The sequence below is a fragment of the Lacerta agilis genome, chromosome 2, assembly GCF_009819535.1.
Source record: "Lacerta agilis isolate rLacAgi1 chromosome 2, rLacAgi1.pri, whole genome shotgun sequence".
Lineage (NCBI taxonomy): Eukaryota > Metazoa > Chordata > Lepidosauria > Squamata > Lacertidae > Lacerta > Lacerta agilis.
Window position 1 is genome coordinate 55887521 of NC_046313.1, and position 23991 is coordinate 55911511.

At 42.4% G+C, this 23991-nt stretch overlaps 1 protein-coding gene across 1 annotated transcript; it reads left to right on the top strand.

Moving 5' to 3' along the window:
• Positions 1–1153: 1153 nt before the first annotated feature.
• SMAD5 (SMAD family member 5) lies at positions 1154–11063 on the top strand. Its single transcript, XM_033140147.1, has 7 exons — positions 1154–1225; positions 3377–3906; positions 5119–5370; positions 7376–7495; positions 8806–9027; positions 9576–9832; positions 10501–11063. Exons 2-7 carry the CDS (start codon positions 3504–3506, stop codon positions 10642–10644), a joined length of 1398 nt encoding a protein of 465 aa, XP_032996038.1. The 5' UTR covers positions 1154–1225; positions 3377–3503; the 3' UTR covers positions 10645–11063.
• Positions 11064–23991: the final 12928 nt, after the last annotated feature.

The window sequence follows — 23991 nt, forward strand, 5'->3', positions numbered from 1 at the left end:
TTTTTAATACAGAACTTTCATCTAGTCACTTCAATGATATTTAAATAAAAAATGTTGCCACATAGGGGAAATGAATGTTATGAAGAGTACAGAGGAGAGGGCAAACAAGAATACAAACAATGATCAGATGGGCTGGGAGGAGAAACCCTCTTTGCTAATATATGTTGGATGCTGCAACAAATGCCATACCTTTCAATCTTCTTAACCAACTCATATGCATTTACAGTCCTAAAAAAACGAAGCATAGCTTGGGTTTCCATCTCAGAATAGTTTTCATTTCAATATTTATCTGTGGCATATAACATGAGCCTATAATCATGCTGCTTCAGCTAGTTTTATCAGGAATATTTGTGCTGTTTTGTTTTGTTTTTTTATCAAAAGCTTCTTGTGACAACGCAGTTATATACTGTTAGCACTTCCTCTGCTTGGCCAGTGATTATTGGCAAGGTTGAAGGCTTTGTCTGCCAAATTTGTATCCCTATTGATGGACCAGCAAGCTTGAGCCTGCCGGGAACTGTCATCCTTCACAGAGGGTTTTGGTTTTTTTCTCATCAGACAATGGTCTCTACGTATGAGGCAGTGTTCTGGGTCAATGGATTTGGCACACTGACAAATCCAGAATGTCTTTTTTCATTCTTTATATTGCTGATCTTCTCTGAGGTATGTTAGAAGGTTTACCTTTTGCTAACAATATCTGTATTTCCTCACCTTTAAAATGTAGAAGTGCTTGTGTCTGACCAGCACCCAGCTCTGCTGTGTGTTCCTCACAATTCTGTGAAAATTAATTAAAAAACCAAATAAATAAATTTAATATAAATGCATATGCAACTGCGAGTACAGATCTAAATTAAGTGCTAATACAAGTATCCACAGGTGAATCGCCTGTTGCTTTCAAACGTTATCTATCCCAAAGCGTGCGGCAGCGAAAGAGTAGCCGCTTCTCAACGCCGCCTCTCCTTCTCCCCCCGCCCGCGCCCGACTACAGCGAGCTCCCGCCCTCCCCTCCTCGCACACCACTGGCCGAAGGGGGCTGAGTGGCAGCAAAGGCCTAGCCAGCCAGCGCTTGCCTCCTGCTGGTCACGTGAGCTCTTTGCTCTCGTGAGCCTGCCCGGCTCCTCCTCCTCCTCCTCCTCTTCTTCTTCCCCCCCTCCCACCCCGCCTCCGACCCGACCGTGGTTCCCTCGGCTTGGGGCTTCTCCTTCCCTCCTTCGCCGCTCGTCGGGCGGTAAGTAGGTTCTTCGGAGTGACGGGTTGGGGGGGGGGGAGGTGGAGGCAGGAGGAGCCTTCGTTCGTTCCTCTCCCCCCCCCCTCTGTCTCCCCTCCCCCCTTAACTCTGCTTCCGCGGAGGGTTCTTCTCGCTTCAAGCGCGGCGGGCTGGGGAACCGCAGTTGGGTTGGGGAGAAGGCACAGAGCCCGGCCTCGCGCTGTGGAGGAGGCTCCCTTTGTGTGTGTGTGTGCGCGCGCGCGCAAGGGAAGCAAGAGAGGAAGAGCCTCCTCGTGAGTAAGCAAGCAAGCGGCCGGCAGATTCTAAGCCACGGGTGGGACTTTGAAGCTGGGGCCTGCCTCCAGCCTGGGTGCGCGGCCCTGCGCTAGTACCAAACAGGAGTACGTTATGTGGGGCTGTTGCAAAATAGAAAATGGTTTGGGAGGGGGAATGTATTGGCTGGAGCTTTATCTGCAGCAAATGGGTGCAAAGCATGTTCCAGGCCTGTGCTTGGAAGTTTAAGATGGGACTCTACCGCGACTGAATGGATTTCCGTTCTCTTTCCTCCAGACAAATACATACCCCACGTTTTTCTGCATGCAATGGTTTTTTGCTTCCGTGTTGAGCCCCAAAGGTGCAGCATCTTGTTCTCCTGTGGAAAGCTTACAGGAAGACTGGATGTTGGCTGGGGAAATTGCTGCGTCCCTTTACCCCTTGGGTCCTGCATTTGGTTTGTTGTGGTAATGCGATATGCAGGAGCAGCCAATATGGTGTCCTCCAGATGTTGGACTCCAACTCCCAGCAGTCCCAGCCAGCGTGGCCAGTGTTGAGAGATGGTGGGAGGTGTGTACTCCAGCAACGCCTGGAGGGCATATTGCTCATACGCAGTGTATACTTGGGATTGGCAGCAACAGTGGCGCCCATATCAGTTTTCTTAACTAGGGAAGCATGGTAAGCGATACAGGTGAGTGCTGCTTCTGGGTGCATTTTGTGTGCATCTTGTCTAGGCATGCAAACTTCAGTCCCACTTCTGGAGAGATCAAGGTGACAGACTGCAGATGTTGGAAAGCGGCTTCCTTCTAATGAGGAAGGGAGCACAATGATTTGCTGTGTTCCCTTGCCTAGCAGAACAGGTAGCTGCTGTTCCTATGTGTGTTTTCATATGTAACAAGGTAGGTAACAGGGAAGCACTTAGCTTTTCTTTGCTGAGGATTACAGATTTGGGGGCACTGAAAATTTTCCAGAGCAAGCTAGCTGTTTTGACTTGCTATGGTTTATCAGAAGTCCCAAAGACAATATTTGGCAGTTTCTGTAGCAGAACCGGAACTCACTTTGTTATTGACATCCTTTTTCTTTGTTTAGTGCTTGCTTTTTGCCAGCTGCCTATTGTCTGTGTCTGTACTTGTCGAGTATTCTTCTGGGATTTTATGAGGTCTTATCAACATGTTGCCACAGCACACTAGTTCCGTTTGTCATCATTACTCCCCTTTTATTTTTTATTTTTTTAAAGTTGCAGTTGGTCCTTGTTGGTAATATAAAAGGAGCAATTCGCTATTGTTACCTATGTTGTTTTAATATATAATATAATGGTTTTGAAGCAATGAGCTATTGGCATTTATTCCAACACGGCTCTTAATACATATTTCTTTGGGTTTGACACAGGACTTAAAACACATAAGGAGAGCAGAAGTGATTTTTAAACTGGTTCTTTCACATGGTGCTGCACTAGTTCTGTTGCATAGTGCTTAGTTTTTAATTAAGTCTTGCATGGAACCCTATTAATGGCAAGTGTTCTTCTGAACCACCAATGTATTGGAGCTTTCCTCCTAATAGATGTAACTGTCCTAATAAGGGACATCAATCTTTGGGTTGGTTTCAGACTTACAGCAAAGTCTAGACCATGACTGCTCAGAACTAAGACATGCTGAATTTAGTGGGGTCACTCCCAGCTTAGTGAGGTTAGGACTGCAGTCTTATTTGTACTTAAGAGAAATCATGACTTAACTTGATTTCAGTGGGTCTGCTGTAAGCATGACTGAAGTAGATACAACCCTTTATAGTCTGTGGTATAAATGGAATAGCCTGTAAAAGTTCCTGGTTAGCCTATATCTCTTTGCCTTAGTCTCTCTGGTAAGATGGCAACAACTAATGGACTGTAATTATTTCTAACAGGCCTAAGAAGAAACTTCACTGGATTAAAGAAAAAAACCCAGTTGCTGCTGTACAGCAGCAGCTACCCAGCTGCTGTTGTGCCTGCAATCTTCAGTTTAGTTCCAAAACTTGCTTGAACACTTGTCAAATGACGTCAATGGCCAGCCTGTTCTCTTTTACTAGCCCAGCTGTAAAGCGTCTTTTGGGCTGGAAACAAGGCGATGAAGAGGAAAAATGGGCAGAAAAAGCAGTTGATGCTCTGGTTAAAAAACTGAAAAAGAAAAAAGGAGCCATGGAGGAGCTGGAGAAAGCACTGAGTAGTCCTGGACAACCCAGTAAATGCGTTACTATTCCTCGTTCGTTAGATGGGCGACTTCAAGTTTCTCACCGCAAGGGCCTTCCTCATGTTATTTACTGTCGTGTTTGGCGTTGGCCTGACCTGCAGAGTCATCACGAGCTGAAGCCGTTGGACGTTTGCGAATTTCCTTTTGGATCTAAGCAGAAGGAAGTCTGCATCAATCCATATCATTACAAAAGGGTAGAGAGCCCAGGTGTGTTTGAATGTTATGGCATTGCTTTCATCACAAAATGTTCAAACTGTAATGTGATTTACAGTGCATGTCTACTTAGAAGTTAGTGCCATTGTGTTGAGTGAAACTTGACTAGGTAAGCACATAAAGGTTTCCTGTCAGGTGAATATGGGGAAGATTGGTTTACAGTGGTACCTCGCAAGACGAATGCCTCGCTGGACGAAAGGCATTCGCTAATGAAAGGGTGACTCGCAAGATGAATTTCCCTATGGCCGTGACTCGCAAAACGAAAATGTTTTGCGATTTTTTTTTTTGTCAAACCGAGCTTCCTCCGGCCATGCTTCGCAAGACGAAATTTCTGCTATACGACAGCACTCGCGGAACGAATTAATTTCGTCTTGCGAGGCACCACTGTATCTGAACTGAGTATATTGTTTCTTTTACAAAGTGAAATTATTATTTATTAAATTTGTATACCACTCTTCATCTGAAGATCTCAGGGTGGTTTGCAGCATAAAAATACAAGTTCAAAATGCACAATAAAACCAAGAACAAACCAAACAAATAACCCCTCCCCAAAACCCCACATTTAAAAGGATAAAGGATGTTGAAGAGGAACGTTTTAGTCTGGCACCTAAAGGTGTATAATAGGGTGCCAGGTGAGCCACCCTGGGGAAGAGCGTTCCAAAAATAGGGAACCACTGCAGAAAAGGCCCATTCTTGTGTTTCCACCCTCTGGACCTCTTGTGGACACAAAGGGACACAAAGAAGGGCATCATGATGATTGCAGGGTCCTGGTAGGCCCACATGGGGAGAGGCGGTCCTTGAGGTTTCTTTTGTCTTGGGGAACATTGATGCCATACCTTGCATTGTCCATCTGTTAAACTCTATGCTTTTTGAAACATGATTTCTGATAATAAACATAGAAGCAAGCTTTTTTGCTCTGACCCTATCCACCACTGGCATGTGGTCCCCCAAAAGCTCAGAATGCAATGTGTCCCATGGCCTGGAAATGTTTTCCCACCCCTGCTATTCACCATATGTCAGCGAGAGGCACCTCTTACCCTATCGGATTGCTATGGGACATGGAACCAGATTTTTCCAGTGTTTTGAAAGTGTGTGCTTAAGGCATGTCCTTCTGTCTGTGTCTTCAGCACTTAGGCAAATGGACGTCTTCAGGGCTGTTAACTAAAAACACTAATCTTAGGTTTATATTGTTTTCTTGCTTTTCAGTTCTGCCTCCAGTATTGGTGCCAAGGCATAGCGAATTCAACCCACAGCATAGCCTTCTGGTTCAGTTCAGGAACCTGAGTCACAATGAACCGCACATGCCACACAATGCTACTTTTCCAGATTCGTTCCAGCAGCCTAACAGCACTCCATTTCCCATTTCTCCAAGTAGTCCGTATCCACCTTCTCCAGGCAGCAGTACTTACCCAAATTCGCCAGCCAGTTCCGGACCTTCTAGTCCATTTCAGCTACCAGGTAAAAGCCTATCTGTGTGATGTTAATTGAAAAGTAAAGCTTGTAGTATGAAGCCAGAGGGAGTTAGAATTACATTTCAGAGTTCCTGCTGTGCATTTTGTCATATTTATTACGGACACATCATTTGAAGCTTTGGAATTAATTGTGAAGGAATTAAAGAAAACAAATAATTTGGCTATTTGAGAATTTTGCTGTTTTATGTATTTCTGCATACACTTCTGATTTGAATGGGTAGAAGGACAGAAGACACAAGACGAAGCGTTTGGAGAAAGCATAAAGCATTCTACTGTTATTTATTTAGTGTGACCCATATGCATGGTGCTACACAAACAACGAGAGGAAAGATCTGTGTCCCAGAGCTTAATGTAGACAGCAACACTAGGGAGACAATTGAGGAAAAAGAGGGGAATGGAAGTGAGGCATGCAGGAGAAGATTGTATTGTTATTGCAGTTGCATGTACTTGGACTTTAATTAGGAGGTTGTGCCCAAAGTCTTCATGGAAAAGTTGGGGTTTCTGAGAGTGTGTTGTGTTTTGAATGTAGTAAAATAGGTGATATCATGGAAGCATTCTGAGAGGCGGTTCCTTGCATAAATGTGAGGGAGAAAAAGTTGTGTTGCTTCCTAGGTTGGCCAAGCATGGTGAAGCTGAATGAGTGGGTATCATATGTTTGCTGGGATATAAAAGCAAACAAATCAGGTGGTGCAAGGCTTTGGTGGGGTTTGAAAATAAGGGTGAGGAATTTATGCTGGTTCTAGGAGTAAACAGGAAGGGAGTGTAGAAATTCAAGGAAGGGCATCATATGGTCAGAGAGGTGAGAGAGGTCACTGTTTTTGATAACAGTTCTGGATAAAGGTGAGAGGACAAAGTCGAGGCAATAGAAAGTCAGGAGGTAGTAGATTTCCATAGACTAGGCAAAACCAGAGCCTGGACCCACTCTGCACATTAGTTGAGGATTCCCATGAATGGTTCCTCTACAAACTCATGGGTGCCTTTGAAATTAGTTAGAGTTAGTATTGAAGACCACTGGATACGAATTGCTAAAATTGGTGTGCGGAACCTTTCAGCCTCCAGATGTCAGTGAACTACAAGTCCCATTATCCATGCCGGGGGGATTGATGGGAATTGTAATTCAGTAACATCTGAAGGGTGAAAGGTTCCCCACACCTGTGCTACGACTTGATGATCACTTCGGTCTACTATGTTGTTGTATTGGCCCAGGGTTTATAATAAAAGCAAAGTTGGTTGGTTGGTTGTTTCTTGGAAACACCCAAAAAACATTTCAGATAATAAAATAAAGACCAGGGCATGGACCAGAATTTTTGCTGAGATGACAGAGAAGGACGACTGTTACTTGTTTTTTCTTTCTGTAATGTTACAAAGGGAGCACTAACATTGCAGAGCAGTGATACACTGAATCGCGGATTATGTGGTAAAGGAAGAGAGTCAAAGAGAAAGCCAAGGCTATGTGCCTACTCAGCAGGGTGGATGGTGATAATGTCACTGGACATGGAGAGTGAGGTGATAAAAGGAGGGTTTGAGAGAAAAGATAAGAAGTTTGGCCTCCACATATTGAACTTGAGATGTTGACAAACCATCCAAACCAAAATATGAAAAGTACTTGGAGATGTGAGATTGGATGAAGGGAGGAAGTTCAGGGTAAAGATGAAGAATGCTATCAGAAGCCTATCACTAGAGCAGAAAGAATGAGACAGGCAAGACTTACTGGTTAGGTTGTGGCCCATAGGGCTATAGAGTGGGGAAAGTACATGTGCATGTGGGGGGGGGGACAGACAATCTGGTCAACCCAACGATTTAGAAAGCAGTTTATTTATAGAGAAAGATTTCAAAGGGAGCAGAAAAATGGAAGGTGGAGAGTGAGGAGGTAGTAAGGAAGGATGACACTGAAGTGGGAGGAACAATTGATTTTGTAGGGGTAACAGGAGCTGTGATTAGGTGGGATTAAATGTTCTCACTTTGCTCAGATTTCTTATTTTTCTTTATAGCAGATACACCACCACCAGCATATATGCCTCCTGAAGATCAAATGGGGCAAGATAATTCACAGTCTATGGACACAAGCAATAATATGATCTCTCAGATAATGCCAAATATTTCCAATAGAGGTGAGGTGAACAATGCATTTTGTAGACTTGTTAATATTTTGCAGTTGAAATTCTATAGAGAAGAGAATAGCCTACCAATCAAAAGTGCTTCCCCCCCCCCAGCTGCCACTTATCCCTGCCCCTTAAAGCACATTGGCACTGAAGGCTTTGGATGGGCAGCATCCAATTTTGCTTTTCAGCCATGGGTAATTGTGTTATGGGTTGAGGGTGTTAGTGTTTGAGGGTTGGATACATAGTGAGTTTGCAGGGATGTGGACAGAGCAGCACCAGAGGGACCTTTATAGGTGGAGCAAAAACACATGAATTTGGTTTCCGGAAACGTGGTTATTCATTTATTACCATACTTTTCCGTGTATAAGACTACGGGTTTTTTTGTTGTTGTTTTTTTTAAAAAAAACAACAACAATAAAATAATGTTCAAAAGGTGGGTAGTCTTATACATGGGGGCAATCTCCGCCCATTTTCTTAATTTCGGGGGTTTCTTGTATATGGAAAAATACAGTATATTTGTAGCCTGCCCTTCCTCCCAAAGGAGCCTAGGGTTGGACCAAGTTTCAGAATAAACTGCTGCATGTATTGAATATTTCAGTACAGTTATTCAGTGAACAACCAGTCAGCCAAACTAATAACTTTTAATTGTGTATATATAAAGACTGTTTTTGTTTCTAAATGTGGCCGCTTTAAATTGCTACATTCTTAAAACTCCATTCTTTATGGCTGTGGCCTAAAGAAATAAGTAATCCAGCATGATTAAAACAAATTATTTTTCATGAAGTCCCAAGTTGGCGTAATGTAGTACTTGTGAACCTGAACTGGCGGTCTCTGGTTCACAGCTCAGCTATGCCATGCCACCATCATCAGAGACTTGGTTCTCCATCTTTCTTGTGGGACTAGCTTACAGTGGTACCTCTGGATGTGAACACGATCCATTCCGGAGCCCTGTTCGCATCCTGAGCAGAACGCAACCCACGGCGGTGCTTCTGCACATGCACGGGTCGCGATTTGACGTTTCTGTGCATGCGCATGACGTCATTTGATGCATCTGTGCATGCACGAACTGCCGAACCCGGAAGTAACCCGTTTCGGTACTTCTGGGTTTGGCGCGTTCGTAACCCGTGCTGTTTGCAACCTGCAGCGATCGTTTCTAGAGGTATGACTACTTTGCAGAGCTGTTTGAATATTTTGGAGGGGGTATCCATGAAACTCTGAGCACCTAGGGATAAAGGCATTAATACTATTACTGTATGGAAGAGACTGTTGCTTTAGGTGTTGGAAATACTGAAATCCATATGTTTTGCTTTTGTTCATAGATGTTCAGCCTGTGGCCTATGAAGAGCCCAAGCACTGGTGTTCAATTGTGTATTATGAATTAAACAATCGAGTTGGGGAAGCATTTCTTGCATCTTCCACTAGTATTTTAGTAGACGGATTTACAGATCCTTCTAATAACAAGAACAGGTTCTGCTTAGGTTTGCTCTCCAATGTCAATCGCAACTCAACAATTGAGAACACCAGGAGACACATTGGAAAAGGTAATATAGAAATGTGCTTTGTATGATCATAAGAAACCTTCCTTCACCTAACTTAGTCATGTTCATTAATTTCAGTGGGTCTACTATGAGTAAAACGTAGCTGAATACCACCCAGTGTTTCTAAAAGAAGCATTTTCAGTGAACAAATCTCCACACCCACATAAAGTGTGATTCTACAGATTGCACTGCTTAATAATTTTATATAAACATACCAAAGACAAATCAAGCAGCCTTCTGATAAGATGCTTTGATTTAACCTGCCATATGGTTAATGATTCTGAATAACAGTTTCCTAGTAATATTTAGGTAATTTCAGTTAAAAAAAATATTTGTTGAAGGATCTTATTCTTTGATTCATGGAAGGAGGGCATCTAGTGGCTGATTCAGTGGTAGAAATGCAAGTATACTCTGATGTGTTAGAATAACTGGAAACCATTCCTACTGGAGCCTTTTAAAAATAGGAACTCGGCTAGACTTTCTGACATCTGTAACATTTCTGCAAATAACCCTGTTAAATGTTTGGGTTTCTCTCACTCTCCTGACTCCAGGTGTCCATCTCTACTACGTTGGTGGTGAAGTCTATGCCGAATGCCTGAGTGACAGCAGCATATTTGTACAGAGTAGGAATTGCAACTACCATCATGGATTTCACCCTACAACTGTCTGCAAAATTCCTAGCGGCTGCAGTCTGAAAATTTTTAACAATCAGGAATTTGCTCAGCTTCTTGCTCAGTCGGTCAATCATGGATTTGAGGCAGTATACGAGCTCACCAAAATGTGCACAATTCGGATGAGTTTTGTGAAGGTAAGGGGTGTGGGGTGTGTGTGAACCTGCTATAACCAAGTCCCCGCCACCCCTCCAGCTTGTGTGAGCCGGAGGGACAACAGAGCTTGCACAGCTTCCTCCACACGTCGGCTGGGCTGGTTAACTGAGTAGTGCATCAGCTGGGCCAGCTCTGCTGCCTCTCTGGCTTGGGGGAAGCCAAGGGACTGTGGGGCTTGGCTGTCCACGTGACCCCGTTTCCGGGTACCGCTTCTGGTTGCGTGCAAATAGAGTGCGCATAAATGGGGAGATGCCTGTATTTCAGACAAACATGTCCTCCTTGTCGGTGTAACAGGCTCTAAAGCAGGTGTCAGTTGGACAGATGCATTCTCTCAGTAGTCATTTGCTGGCCTTTCCAATAGGATGAGGCTTAGTTTGAATAGACAGTCATTCTTCTCCATCTGCAAAACCTAGTAGACAATGTATACTGGGAATCGTACTAAACAGTGGGTGAATAGAAGCATATGGTATCCTGCCATCCCTTCCATAAACCTATATTCCCTTTTCTCTGACGTGCTACACTTCTTTTTTTGAGGGGGGGGGTGTTACTCATTTTTTAATTTCTAATGAATTTACTAGACTGATCAACACTGGCTGTTTTAAGAGCGATTCTTGGATATACACTAAATGTCTGCCCATTTTTTTTGTAGGGATGGGGAGCAGAATACCATCGGCAAGACGTTACAAGCACTCCGTGCTGGATAGAAATCCATCTTCATGGGCCTCTGCAGTGGCTGGATAAAGTACTCACCCAGATGGGATCCCCTCTTAATCCCATCTCTTCTGTTTCATAGTGCCAAAGAAGTTTTTCCAACCATAACTTTAGTGACCATTTTCTAATTCTACAGACACTTCCAGTGTGGATACTGTAAGAACATACTACACATTAGCTTTCTTCTACCAGTGACCAATTCCATTGTTTTTTATTGCTCTTCCTTTGATTTTTTTGATATTAAGGAAACAGCCAAGTTGGGAAGAAAACTGAGAATTCAGGATTTTATTTTTCCTTGATACGCATATTTAATAATCACCAACTCCACTGAAAATATTTTTATGTGTCTTCTAGGAACACATTTTTGAACTGGTTCTTTTTTTCGGGGGAGGGGGGATAACATTTATCTTTTTTCCTAAATTTGTTTATTTCCAGTTTACAAGTTTTTAATGTTGTATAATGGATAATGTCCATAAACAAAGCTAGCTTTATTACACCCAAGATTGCCTTTAGCTTGAGTAAATAATGTGACTTAAGTATATACATGTTAAAAACGTGTTACAGATAGTGGTATTAGAATGCATTACTGCAAGTTCTGTGGTAAATAGTGGTTTTATCTATACCCCAGTTCAATTTAATACTGCCTTTACAGTGCAATCGTATGCATGTATACTCAATGGGACATTGAGCTACTGGAACTTACTCCCAGGCAAGTGTAAATAGGATGCTGTCTTTAGTCATTGTTCTTAAACATTTGATTCAAGGCACTCTGTTTTGCTTAGACTAGTCAGTATTTTCCCTTGACTTAAATTCACGCTGTGGGCTAGGCCTTGAAAAAGTGTAGCTTTTTAGAAAATCCACATCTTTTATAATGCAAAACAGTGCCATTTTGTAGATAACATTGTGATTCATTGTGCACCTTTCCAATTTTTATTTTATTTTATTTTTATTTTATTTTGCCTCTCTGTAGCTGGTATCCTGGGGGCTTCCTAATGTCACTGCTGGTTTTAATAATTCCTCCCCTCCAGTATTAATTGCAACCATTGTGTATTTACATTTAAAACCAGAATATCAGGACTCTCACTTTGCTAAGTGATGCAAAATGTTTGCCGTTTAGATTACTGAGGCAGACCAGGCCTTCGATAACAAAAAGATCATTGCCATTTGGTGCCTGGAGCCTAATAGGAGAAGTCAAGGATCTTAAGCCCTCATACAACACATCAGCTCTTCAGCATCATCTGTCACATGAATTGTCAGTTTTATGGCCTTTTGTTAATAAACCCACTAAAGGGCTCTAACTGATGCAGAGATGAATGGTAGGATTTTGGTGAATACGGATATGAATATGGAAGTCCTGTCTTAAGAGGCTACTGGTGGTGTTCATTCAGGCATATTTCTTCAACAGTACAAGCGGGTGGGGGGGCAGATGTATGCCTAAGTAACCAGCAATTACCAGTGCAGTTAAATCTGTTAAAGATGAAGTAAGTCTGAAATGTGTTTGTTTATGTCCAGCAGCCACGCTCTGCTAGCAGAAATTTACCCCTAGCCTTCAGTTACTTGGTCTCCCTCAGAGTAAGTGTGGTAAGTAAGCAAATGGTTACACTTACTTCAGTGCTAACTTGTGGAAGTTCTCCCTTCCCTCAGCAACCCAAGAAGGCAATGTATTTTTGCAATTCTTTGCAATGTATTTTCGTTTGCTTTAGGATGCTAAAGCCAACGCTAAGTCCCATACTAAATGCATTGACTTCTGAAGATGTAGTCTACCAAAAATAGTTCTCAGTGAGCCTTTCCCCAGTGACAGCAGTTTCTAGTCCTATGTGGATTCTGCCCAAACTACAGGTGATGGTGGTGGTTGCCTTCGTTTTGAAGCTTAGCATTCTCAGGATGCTGAAGCCTTTACCCAGAATTGGTGGTGACAGAAAGCAATTTCTAGTCCCTATGGCTCTGAAGATAGCCTTCTAGCTTACAGAGCTGTCTAGGATTTCCAGTGATGGTCGAGGATTTGATGCCCTGTGTAGCAACTTGGCTTCCCACTGAAACAGAATAAAAGGATGCAAATCCAAAATCTGGCTTTACAGGGATGGGAAATGCCAGCTTTGATCAAGAGCTGTTCCCTGCCCTCTTACCAAGATGTGATGTCTGGCTATTCCTTTGGCTATAGCTGGTGGAGGGGATATAGTAGACTGTCTTCCTTGGTGGGATTTCTCAGGGGAACAAAATCTAGAGAGAGTAAATGGAGCAGGAATGGCCAGAAGGGTAGGCTGTGGTCTGCTTGTTGAACCAATGATACTGGGATTCTTGCAGAAAACGTTGATTGGCTGTGATCTAATCCAGCAAAGCACTTCTTACATTAAGTGAGTGTATACTTGAGATCACTGAACACAGATAAATTATTCCATAACAGTTGAGACATCGGAGTATTTATTTGTGCTTTGTAAATTTTAAAAGGTGGGGAAGGTGGGGAAAATAAGCCACACAAGACTGAAGTTGACTTCTCCCAAGTTTAAAAGATCACCTACTTTAAAGACTCCTGGAATTGCTTCCCTGATCACATAGAGCTAGTTATCTGTAGTCCCTGGTTAGATGGTGAGAGGAGTGTTAATCATGTTCCCACAACTCCTTAAGTGCTGGTAAGCTCAGTATTGGCCATAGTCACTGCCATACTTTGTCGCAGGAAGTGAACTCTTAATTGTGTATTCTATGGCGACGTGTTTGTGAAGAAACTTTCAAAACCCTAGAAGACTATGAAAAGGCTACTTGGTTATTAGCAAATGTGATCGTGTGGAACATCTGGACATAACTTAGCCATGTTTGTAAATTTAAATGGATCTACTCTCCGAGTAAAACTTAATTGAATGCCACCCATCAATGCCATGGAAGTTGTGTTGTGCTTATATGGTAGTCCTGTCAGGGTCCTCAAGAGTTTACATATTATAATAAATACTTCGAAATTGCCTTAAACGGAAAACAAATATGACTTTCACAAAGTTGTATCATTCTTTTGTATACATACTAGTTTTCTATTTGATTTTAGAAGCAAAAAACCCACCCTTTTACAGTCTTTTTTTAAAAAAGAGAAGTAGGTGGTCTTATTTTGTTGCCTTATATTTTAGTCAACTCCTTCCTTAAAACTACAGCCAATATTTGCCTTTGCTGGACATGTTGCTAGCTCAGCAAGATCTGCTGGGGTGTTCTCCTGTGCAAACTTCACTGAAATTACCAGGAGCTGCACAGGGGGAATTGCTCCCCAGAAGTTGTAGTGGCTCCAGATGTTCTGTTCTTGCACTTGGCCACATTGCCTATATAACACTGAAGATGATACCATCTTTTAACACATTTCATTGAACTAAAAACAATAAATGATTTGCAAGTTAATTCTGCCGTGTTAAAAGATTTGGCCTTTGTAACTAACTTCCTGAAGATTCCTACTCTTTAAGCCATTTAAAAGCCTTAAGTATGTTTGCCAGGTACCAGTACTAACCAGACCTTCTGACTTTGCATGCAATCTGAGCAATATTACTCTGTGTATGCAGTAAAAAAATGTATGTATTGCACTTTTCAAGAGCAAGAATAGTACATAAATTGCTAGTGCATTTTTTTGGGACTATTACCAGCAATGATGTGAGTAAACTTGCTCCTGGTTTTCCCTTTATCCTTTGGAGGGACAAACTTATTAAATGCTGACACATCAGCTTGCCTTTTTGCTGTGATTCTCCATCTCTTAAGATTTACTTGTATATTCAGATCGAGTTGCCAATTATTTAGTTCTGTTTCAGTGGATGTGTAGGCATCTGACATAGGTTTCACAACAAGTTGCCATGCTTGCATTATGGTGTATGTAAGAATGGGAGGATACTTATTTGTTTCCAGATTTAGCGTGAGTCACAGTGTTCTCATTTTTGTAGAAACTAAATAGATTATCTCATTCTTGCAGTTTACAACTTTTTATGCCTATTGCTGGTCTCTCTTGGCCATCTCTTTTTGGGGAGAGTAAATGGCAGTGGATACCATCCAACCATCCATGGAGGATGTGTGCTTTGACTTTGTTCTCAATAATGCTTCTGATGTGTATTGAGAGGTACTAGACAAATTAACTTAAGCATAAATTGCAAGTTTTCGTTGGAAAATTGATTTAACTACATTGTGCAAGGTGGTTGTTGCATCTGGCTAGATTGCTGACATGCTGAAGGGACCAAAATGTGCCTCAGGCTTAATTTATTTTAAAAATTCAAAAATGCCCTACTTTGTTTCTACTTCGTCTTCACAATAACTAAAGTTGGTTCCATAGCAAGCATGGATGAATTCAGGTTTGAATCTTCTGGCTGAATTAAGAATTCAAATATCCCACATCCAAAATTTCTGTTCTCTTGCGGCATCACACTTTCTACTCCTACAGATAATCTATGTAAAATGCTGTTTCACAAAAGTAACTATTTAACAGCCTTGTAATTTGAATATTTTGTTTAAAACCATGCATTTATTTCACAGTATTACTAATGTTTACCTGATAAAAACAGACAGTCTTGTAGTCTGTGCCTGGAAAACATCTAAATATGTCAAACACACTCTCCCTCAAACATTCTTCCTCAAGCTAATAAAAAGTTATTATTGCCTGAATTGTTGCTAGATAGCAGTATTTTAAAATAAAAACAACCTTTTTGGGCAGCACAATGTTTTGACCTATCTCTGCCATGTAAATTCCTGTTAACAGCTTTTGACAGCTGTTCTGCTAAATTTAAAAACTGCAGTTCGTAGAACAAAACATAAAAAGTTTGAGGTAGTCTTATTTATCTCTGTCTCTGTGCACGGCTATGTTGTAACAGGATACATTTCATGCTCAGTGATCAATAATTCTTTGCTCACTGAGCAAAGGGACTTTGAGCTGACACCTTCTCTTTTTTAATGCAGAAGTGATGTCCCTGCCTTGGAAAAGGAAAGTGATGTAGAAGCACTGATGAACAACTATGCGTGGTAGAAAACTAGCAACTCTTCCATAGCTTTCAGTCTGGAATCAACATTCAGCTCATTGAATAAACAACAGGAATGTACATGTGGAGCAAAAGCTTGGACCCCAAAAGCTTCAAATGTGTGAATCAAAAGAATTTTGGTGCGCACATGGGGCCAGATGTTCTTCCTGTCCAAGGGCAGCCCCCCTGCAACATGGCGTGCTGCTGAAGTGGGTATTTTGCCCAGGAGGGTGGGTGACTGATTAGCCAGAAGAAGCAATTTTGCTGTGCCTGCAGGCCAAAAAATTCTGGGCTCTCACGCTGTGCAGAGGACCCAAGAGGTCACATCCACACTGCTCATTAAAAAACATGGCTTTCCCTCAAAGAATAGTAGGAACTGTAGTTTGCTAAGGGTGCTGAGACATTTTTTTTTGGGGGGGGGGGAAGCAAAGTGCTTTAAATACATGGTGTGGATTGGACCAGTCTTGTCTGATGAAATATGCTTTTCATCGTCCGCACAGGAGACTTCCTTTTGCATCAGCGGCTGCTTAAAAACTGGTTTGGTACACTTGCTTTGTTAGAGCTGGTGGTCTTCATTAGATGCATGGCAGAAGTGTTGAAACTGGACTTAAAACCATGTCAGGCTACAGGTGGGCATGCCACTTTTGACTGCCTCCCCAAAAATCAAAAATACAGTGGTACCTCGGGTTACAAACTCCGCTGACGCGGAAGTAGTACCTTGGGTTGTGAACTTTGCCCCAGGATGAGAACGGAAATCGCACGGTGTGGTGGCAGCGGGAGGCCCCATTAGCTAAAGTGGTACCTCAGGTTAAGAACAGTTTTGGGTTAAGAACGGACCTCCGGAATGAATTAAGTTTGTAACCTGAGGTACCACTGTACAGAAAAGGATCCGGCACACCTGGAAGAGAGTTTCTTGCTGTGGTAGTTTTCTGCTAAAGAACATTTGAAAGAATGATTCTGCCCCCTGCCCCCTGCATCCTGATGACCCACTAAAGCAGTACTCTCGCCACTTCGAAGCACAGCCCATCTTGGCAGGAGTCTTGCCTTTGTTCAGAAATGTGGACAGGGCTACTTTAGCACCAGTGAATGGAAACTAGCAAACCTGAGTTGCGCCCATGGATGTTGTAAGGTACTGAGGCTTGTGGCTCCTGGTTGTTGTTTTTATGATACCAATTTGTGTGCACAGATGCAAGTATGAGTCTCCAAGCAAATTAAGATGGTGGTGGTGGGGGGGGGGGAGTCTCGCACTGTGATCAGCAGCACACTTGTCATCTCAGTTCATTTAAAATTAAAAATGGCAAGAGGCAGGAGATTTGGTGTCTGGCATAAAAGTCCTGGGGGCCGGGGCCGCCTGCTAACAGAACCTCTGGCTGTGGAATAATAAATTTGTGAGCTTGTTTTCATCCTGCGAGCACCCATTGGATGCTCTCGGGCATCTCAATTTTGGCCTACACTCGCTTGTTTAAAGAAGGGGAGGGGGATAATCTAAGCTGGAATTTCTGACATGACAGCAAGTCCCTTTGCACCCCGCAGTGGGTGCTAACTCCTCAACACCCGGGTGGCAGTGCCATCAATCGACAGATGCTTTGTGTGGATTGAGTAAGTACAGCAAATCTAGAACGATTCCTACAAGAAGAGCGTTTTGTGTGGGTCTAAAATATTGAATTTCCCCCTTTAATGTGCCAGCTTCAGTAAGCTTCGGAGCTGAGTTGACAAAATATTTACAGAGCTTTGTATTCATCTTGCTTAAGCCATGGTTGGCATATCAAACATTTTAAAAACGCAGCCCGTCCGTGAAACCGGCCTTGCTAGCAAATCAGTTTAATTGGGTTCTTAAATCATCGAACTTCAAGCTTATCCAAGGCATTTCAACTCTCTGGCAGTGCATGTTTTTAAATCTGAGTGTTTCAAATGTAATATTTATCTGAATTGTGAAGGGGAGTAGGAGAGCAGGTGTTTATGAAGCTCCAGACTCAACATTTTTGCTTAATTGGATTCTTTAGTTATTGGAGTACTCTTTTTATCGGGATAGCTTTTGTTAATCATTCTATCCCATAATAATTATTAGTCAAAATAACGCCCAGCCCTAGAGCAGCTAAAGTGAGTATATAATACCATGCATGTAAACAAGTCAATGGGTGAAACCATCTCTCTCCCCTCCTCTACCTATTCTATTGACTTGGGGTGGAGTGGAAGAGATGTAAAATGATCACTGGAATCTGAATAACTCATGGTTCAGTTTCAGTGGTCTTCTTGTACTGTGAAATATACATTTTAAATCCAGCCCAAAGTTTTAATGCAGAGACACCAGGAATTAAATTCCATTGAACTGAACGTGTTCAGGCTTGACTCACACATGGATGTTTGACAGTCCATAGCAGTCACTTGCATGCACGAATGGACCATCACAGACAGCACGTGCACATTGCCTCATTTCCCCACACTTTTCAATTGATACAGTTCACACGTTCAGTTACCATTGATTAAAAGACTTCTGTATGGCCCTTTGTCAATAATACCGGGGTGGTTGACATTGCAGTGCAATGCCAATATAATCAACACATTACAGTATAAGAAAATGCATCACAATCCACAGTAGACCAGCCAGATACCACCCAGGCTCAATTATTTACCGGTACTGCCCTTAAATGTATGTATTGTACATGTGTGTATAGAGTACTATGTATAAAGCAGCCGAATGTAGCAAACGCCATTGAAATTTTTATTTCATAAAGTTTATGCGCTGATTGATTGTAAAACAAAAAACCTCAAAGTGGTTTAGAAAAAAAAGATATTTAAAATGATAAAATTATCACTAAGGAAAATCAACAATAAATGTTTTTCGCAGGCGCCAAAATGAGTACAGTGAAGGTGCCTGTCTGATATCAATAGGCAGGGAGTTCCAAAGTATAGATGCTGCCATTTTCCTTTTGTGAAGAGAGAGTCCATAAGCACTCATAATGCAGGCCATATTTCTCTTGATGGCAGAGCAGGGCTGCACTTTTAGCTCCAGCCTGTCGTCAGCTCTTCATGTACTATGCAAGGTTGTCTGTAGAGGAATCCAAATGCTGGAGCACCTACCCATCGGTTGTATATATGGAACTGGTTTTGCCTGGTGCTTTTTGTTTTATAAGTTTCATTTGTTTTTGTAACTGCAGCCTTATGGTAAAGGGGTAGGTAAGAAATTGAATAAAATAACAAAGAGACAAGTTAACACATGAACAGGCTACAGTGTCACACTGCATTTATAAACTTATTTTCATGTACATACATCCAGGAGTGCATCCGCTTTGTTGCTTGGGAAGGTTATTGAGCTTTCTCTGGTTGGCTTGCTTACAAGCTCTGAAATTTTTTTGTTTCAAAAATAGCATGTTTATCTGTGGAAGAAATGTCCTGGCATGTGTTCTTCAGAAACTGTTGGCATGAGTAATCAGCAAGCAGTGCTCTACTTATAGCACTGGGATCTAATTTTAAGGAAGAAATGAAAATCTCCCAATTTTGTGATGCCAACAAAGGTGTCTTCTCCATCCATTTGCAAAAATAGAATCCTAAAAATTACTCGGGCAGTTCGATTCCGCTTGGCAATATTATTGAACGTTGTGTCAGACTAACATTTGTATGTGGTGATGTTGGTCTGTGGGATTGCTGCAGGGTTGAGGCCTGTTGTTGTTCGATTCCCCCCCCTCAACATGAGCTCCCAGGGAAAGTTAAAAGAATTTAAACATAGAATGTGTTTCAGAAGCAATCAAGTGGGTAAGGTGGGTATCTATAGCTATATCCTTGGGATCTCTTCTGCATACAATGAATTTACAGTGCAGTGGTACCTTGGTTGTTGAATTTAATATGTTCCAGGAGTTTGTTCAACTCCCAGAACCATTGGAAAACCAAGGCGCGGCTTCCGATTGGCTACTGGAGCTTCCTGCACTCAAGCGGAAGCTGCATTGGGCATTTGGCTTCCAAATAAGTTTGCAAATGGGAATGCTTACTTCTGGGTTTGTGGCATTCGGGAGCCAAGCCATTCGACAACCAAAGTACCACTGTACTTCCTGTTTTACGTCTATCAACATAAAATATTGGGTGGTTTCTAGAGTTGCCTTTCTGAAGAGGGAAGGGTTCCTTCTGTTCTTACCAGAGATTGCACTCCAGTGGAGGCTCCTGAGGGAGAAAGGGATAGAAAGCGATAATGCCCTACAACCACCACCCTTTCACCACTGGTGGGATGAGCAGAAATGCCACCCCACTTCACTGTGAGTGTCCCGTGAACGGAGTTGCACTCGGCTGAACTCTGGAATGAAGACCAATAGTTGGGGCACTGAATAGAACTTGAAATGGTAAGAAAGGAGGGTCCTGATTCAGCTTCTGAAGATGACTCCAGACTAGGGCTAAACTAGTGTAGAGGGCAGGCATCCCCAAACTCAGTCCTCCAGATGTTTTGGGGCTACAACTCCCATCATCCCTGACCACTGGTCCTGTTAGCTAAGAATGATGGGAGTTGTAGTCCCAAAACATCTGGAGGGCCGAGTTTGGGGGTGCCTGGTATAGGGCCAGCTCATCCATGAGGCGGCCACCTCAAACAGTGGAATCCCGTGGGGTGGTGCTCCTGTGGGTGCCCCACCCATCCCTGCCACCGCTGCCAGGGTTGTGTGGTGGCAGCTTCTGGAATTATCTCAACTCTCACAAGATCTCATGGAAGTCTTGAGATACTGCCAGAAGCCACAGCTTCACGACTCTGGTAAGCGAGGCTTCGGTGAGGAAGGTGGCAGCTTCCTGTTTTGCTTCAGGTAGCTAAACAGGTCAGGTCGCCTCTGCTGGTGTACCTCTCAGTTTACCCACTTCAGAACTGAGAAATAAGAGCAGTGAGTACAAGCCAAGGTAGTGACAAGTGCTCAACAGCTGTATTCTCCTTTGCATTGAAGGCAAAGGGACATTTGCCGGCCTAAGGTTGGGTTAAGCTAGGCTGATTTGGACCGGCAAATCCCATCAAACCTTGTCCTGCATACAGTTCACACAGGGTAACTGTCTCCATTCTACCCTCTCGGCTCCCTCAAATAGGTTTGCTTATTTTCATCATGCTTGCCCCCATCCTTTCAATGTATTTGCATCACTCACGGTGACTCACAATGATTAAAAACAAAGCAATCCAGTAAAAGTAGAACAAAAGTGTAAGAACAGAGATCAGTTTGGTAAATAGCATTCTAAAATGATAGCCTACGCCCATCATATCAAAAGCATGACAAATCCTTATCAGGAGTGTTTTAATCGGTTAACAGAAACCCTGGAAGAGCAGGGTGCAATGGATTTCATGGGGAAGGCATGCCACAATCTGAGAGTGGCCGCTGAGAAGGTCCTCTTAGCATGTTTCAGCCAGTGATGAGTGATGGAAAAGAAAGATCTTTCCGATAGATCTCAGGGAGTGGGCAGGCTGGTAGAGGAGGAGATGGACTCTGGTATAATCTTAGCAGGGGCTTCTTGTGAAGAGTAACTGCACTTGAGAATTTACCCTACACCACTGAGAACAGGTGCAATAATGAACCTCAGAATGGGTATAATACATACTTTGTAGCCAGCAAGATATATATATATATATATATATATCTCTCCAGGTAAATGAGGAAAGTGGGTGATGAAGATAACTCAGGGACAGGACAAAATGAACAACTGCACCCTGTCTTAGGGTTGGGCATCTAAGGACTTAAATGCACGAGTGCCACGTCTGATTGAAAACCTTGCAGTCTTATTTACTAAATCAACAATTTGGCTCACAAATCTGTTGTAGCCAGATAACATTAATGATTGATGCTGGCTAAATAATATGGATATGTGTGGGATTAAATTATCTTAGCCCCCCTTTTTTGCTTTAAATTTTTATCTCTCCAAGATATGCTATTTTTTAAAAAAAACAAACAAACCAAAAAAACATATGCTCCACTTTTTAGCTTTGAAATAAATATTCATCTCATTTTAAATCACTTTCTTTCACTTAAGCAAAAGAAATACCCTCAAATAGGTAATTATTGTTGAGAAATGGTTGGATGAGGACATGTTTTTCATCTCTCTCCTTCTCTCCACTGTGGGTGTTTTAACCAACCAGCCAACCATCCAATATTTTTTTTCTAAAATAGGCTTAACCAAGTAATTGAAACTCAATGGAGTAAATGGCTTCAATTAGTAGACTGGCACCTATCCAAACTAGGGAGCTCTTTTCACAGCCTTTATATATTTACTCAGAAGCCCCAATGAGTTCAGGGGCGCCTACTCCTAGGCAGGGGGAGCAGGATTGCAGTTTTGATAACTATAGCCCTGGTAAGCATTAGCTAAGTGTGTAGGTTCGGGGATAAACACACTAGCCCATGTAGGGTGGTGCCCATTGGCAATGATAGGGCAGAAGTCTAGAAGGCCAAACATAGGTGGAGCCAGAGCCAGTTAATTCAACTTTTGTCTCCATTGTCCTCCAAGGTCAAAATTGGGACTTGAGGAGGAGGGAACAGAGTCCCCCTCTGGACTGGTTGCAAGTTGAGAAGGCAAGTGGACTAGGAGGAATCAAAGACTGAGGTTGGTGGGGCAGTGCCTAAAGGCAAAACAAAACAAAAAATAAAATTCCTTCCAGTAACACCTTAGAGACCAACTAAGTTTGTTCTTGGTGTGAGCTTTCGTGTGCATGCACACTTCTTCACACACAAAAGCTCATACCAAGAATAAACTTAGTTGGTCTCTAAGGTGCTACTGGAAGGAATTTTTTTATTTTGTTTTGTTTTGACTATGGCAGACCAACACGCCTACCTACCTGTAACTGCCCTAAAGGATTAGCCTTCACTGGCCCAAGCTCTGTCCACCTTCCATGCCTATTTTTATCTCCTCCCAAGGAGTTGGAAGTCTGCACTGAGGAATTGCTTGTGTATGTGGAGGCTCCCCGTGCATTTTGAAATCTGGAAAATCAGTGTGTTCCTCCCCACTGACCCTCCTTCACACTATAGTTTCCTAACACCTGATGAGGGCAGCACTGGATTGTAAGTTGGCCTTGCTAAATTCATCAGCCTGCATATAGTATATAACACTGTCTGCATCTGCATTGGAATTGTTTTCATAGCTTTTGAACTGTTTCATTTGTTACACAGTATCGCTTGTCTTTTCTCCACTCTGGGCATCTCTGGGAGGAAGAGCAGGATATAAATTTAATCCATCAAAAATAATAGTAAAATTAATGTTACGATGTGCACCAGAAACTCAGATGCTGTACCCTAGATATAAAGAGCTGGCAAGTCAAGCCATTTGGTCTATCCAAGAAGCCTCTGAGAAAGATCTGATAACGTGACTTGGTCAAGGTGTGCTTGAAGAGCACAGGCTGTGTGTGTACACCAATTCCATGGTGTGAATCGGTAGAGAGTTCTGTGAGTGCTTCGCTTCATTGTCACAGCCCATTCAGATGTGTGAGTCACTACCGGTACTTAATGTTGCTGTCCTGTTCTAGGAATGAGCCCAAGATATGAGCCAATCTCCTCTGATTGATCAGTCTGGCTCCTGGAGCCATATGCTTATGCAGGGATCTTAAGTGCCAAGAATCCTGGATCTGATAAATGCATTTAAGGATAGAAGCAACAGGTAACTTGGGTGAGAAGGAGGTTAAGGTATAAGGAGATGGTAGTTTGAGTAGCAGGATTTTGGAACTTCATCATTGCTACTTAACACCCATTACTGAGACAGTAATTCATACCTTTTTCTGAGTAACTGTGATTTATGCTTAGGACCATGGGAGTAGAATAGAAGAGGGCAAAGCTGTTTTGGTGCAGATTATTCTGAACTTTCAAACAATGCAGCCTTTGGGATTCAATGAAATGGGAATCTCAATCAAGATGAGGGCTGGCCCTACCGTTAGGTAGAGGGAGGCAGCAGATGTTTGGGTTGAGGAGCTGCAGTGAGTTGGTGGAGGGCAAAGCTGTCTGGAGGACAAAGCTGTCTTCTATTCACTTCTAAGCTAAGATGCTGTCCTCAGGAGATGTTTTCCTGACCCCAGTATTGAAATAAGATTTAACCGCCCTACTGGTTGGCTTCTGTGGAGCAGGGATTATGGCAACTTGAGTTTTGCTTCAGGCAACCAAATGTCTTGGGCTGGTCCTGATCATGAAAATAAAAAGCCAATGGGCTATTGCTGGCATGGGTCCCATTGATTTCAGTGGGTCTGCTCTAAGCATGCTCTATGTCTCAGCCCAGTCCATTATTTTACTTTCTGTGCTATAATGATAATGAGACTAATGTGATCATTTTTTAAAATACTGTAAAAATGTTAGCATATATAAACAAACTATAAACTTCATGTTAATGAAAAGAAATTGCCATTAAAATCAGTGGGATTGAAGCAGGTTTTAATGACATTTTTTCCCTATTAAGTAGGCTTAAAATTGCCTGCAGATAACATATCCTTGACGTATTAGGGGTTAAATATATACAGGTAGTAACTGTTGGCA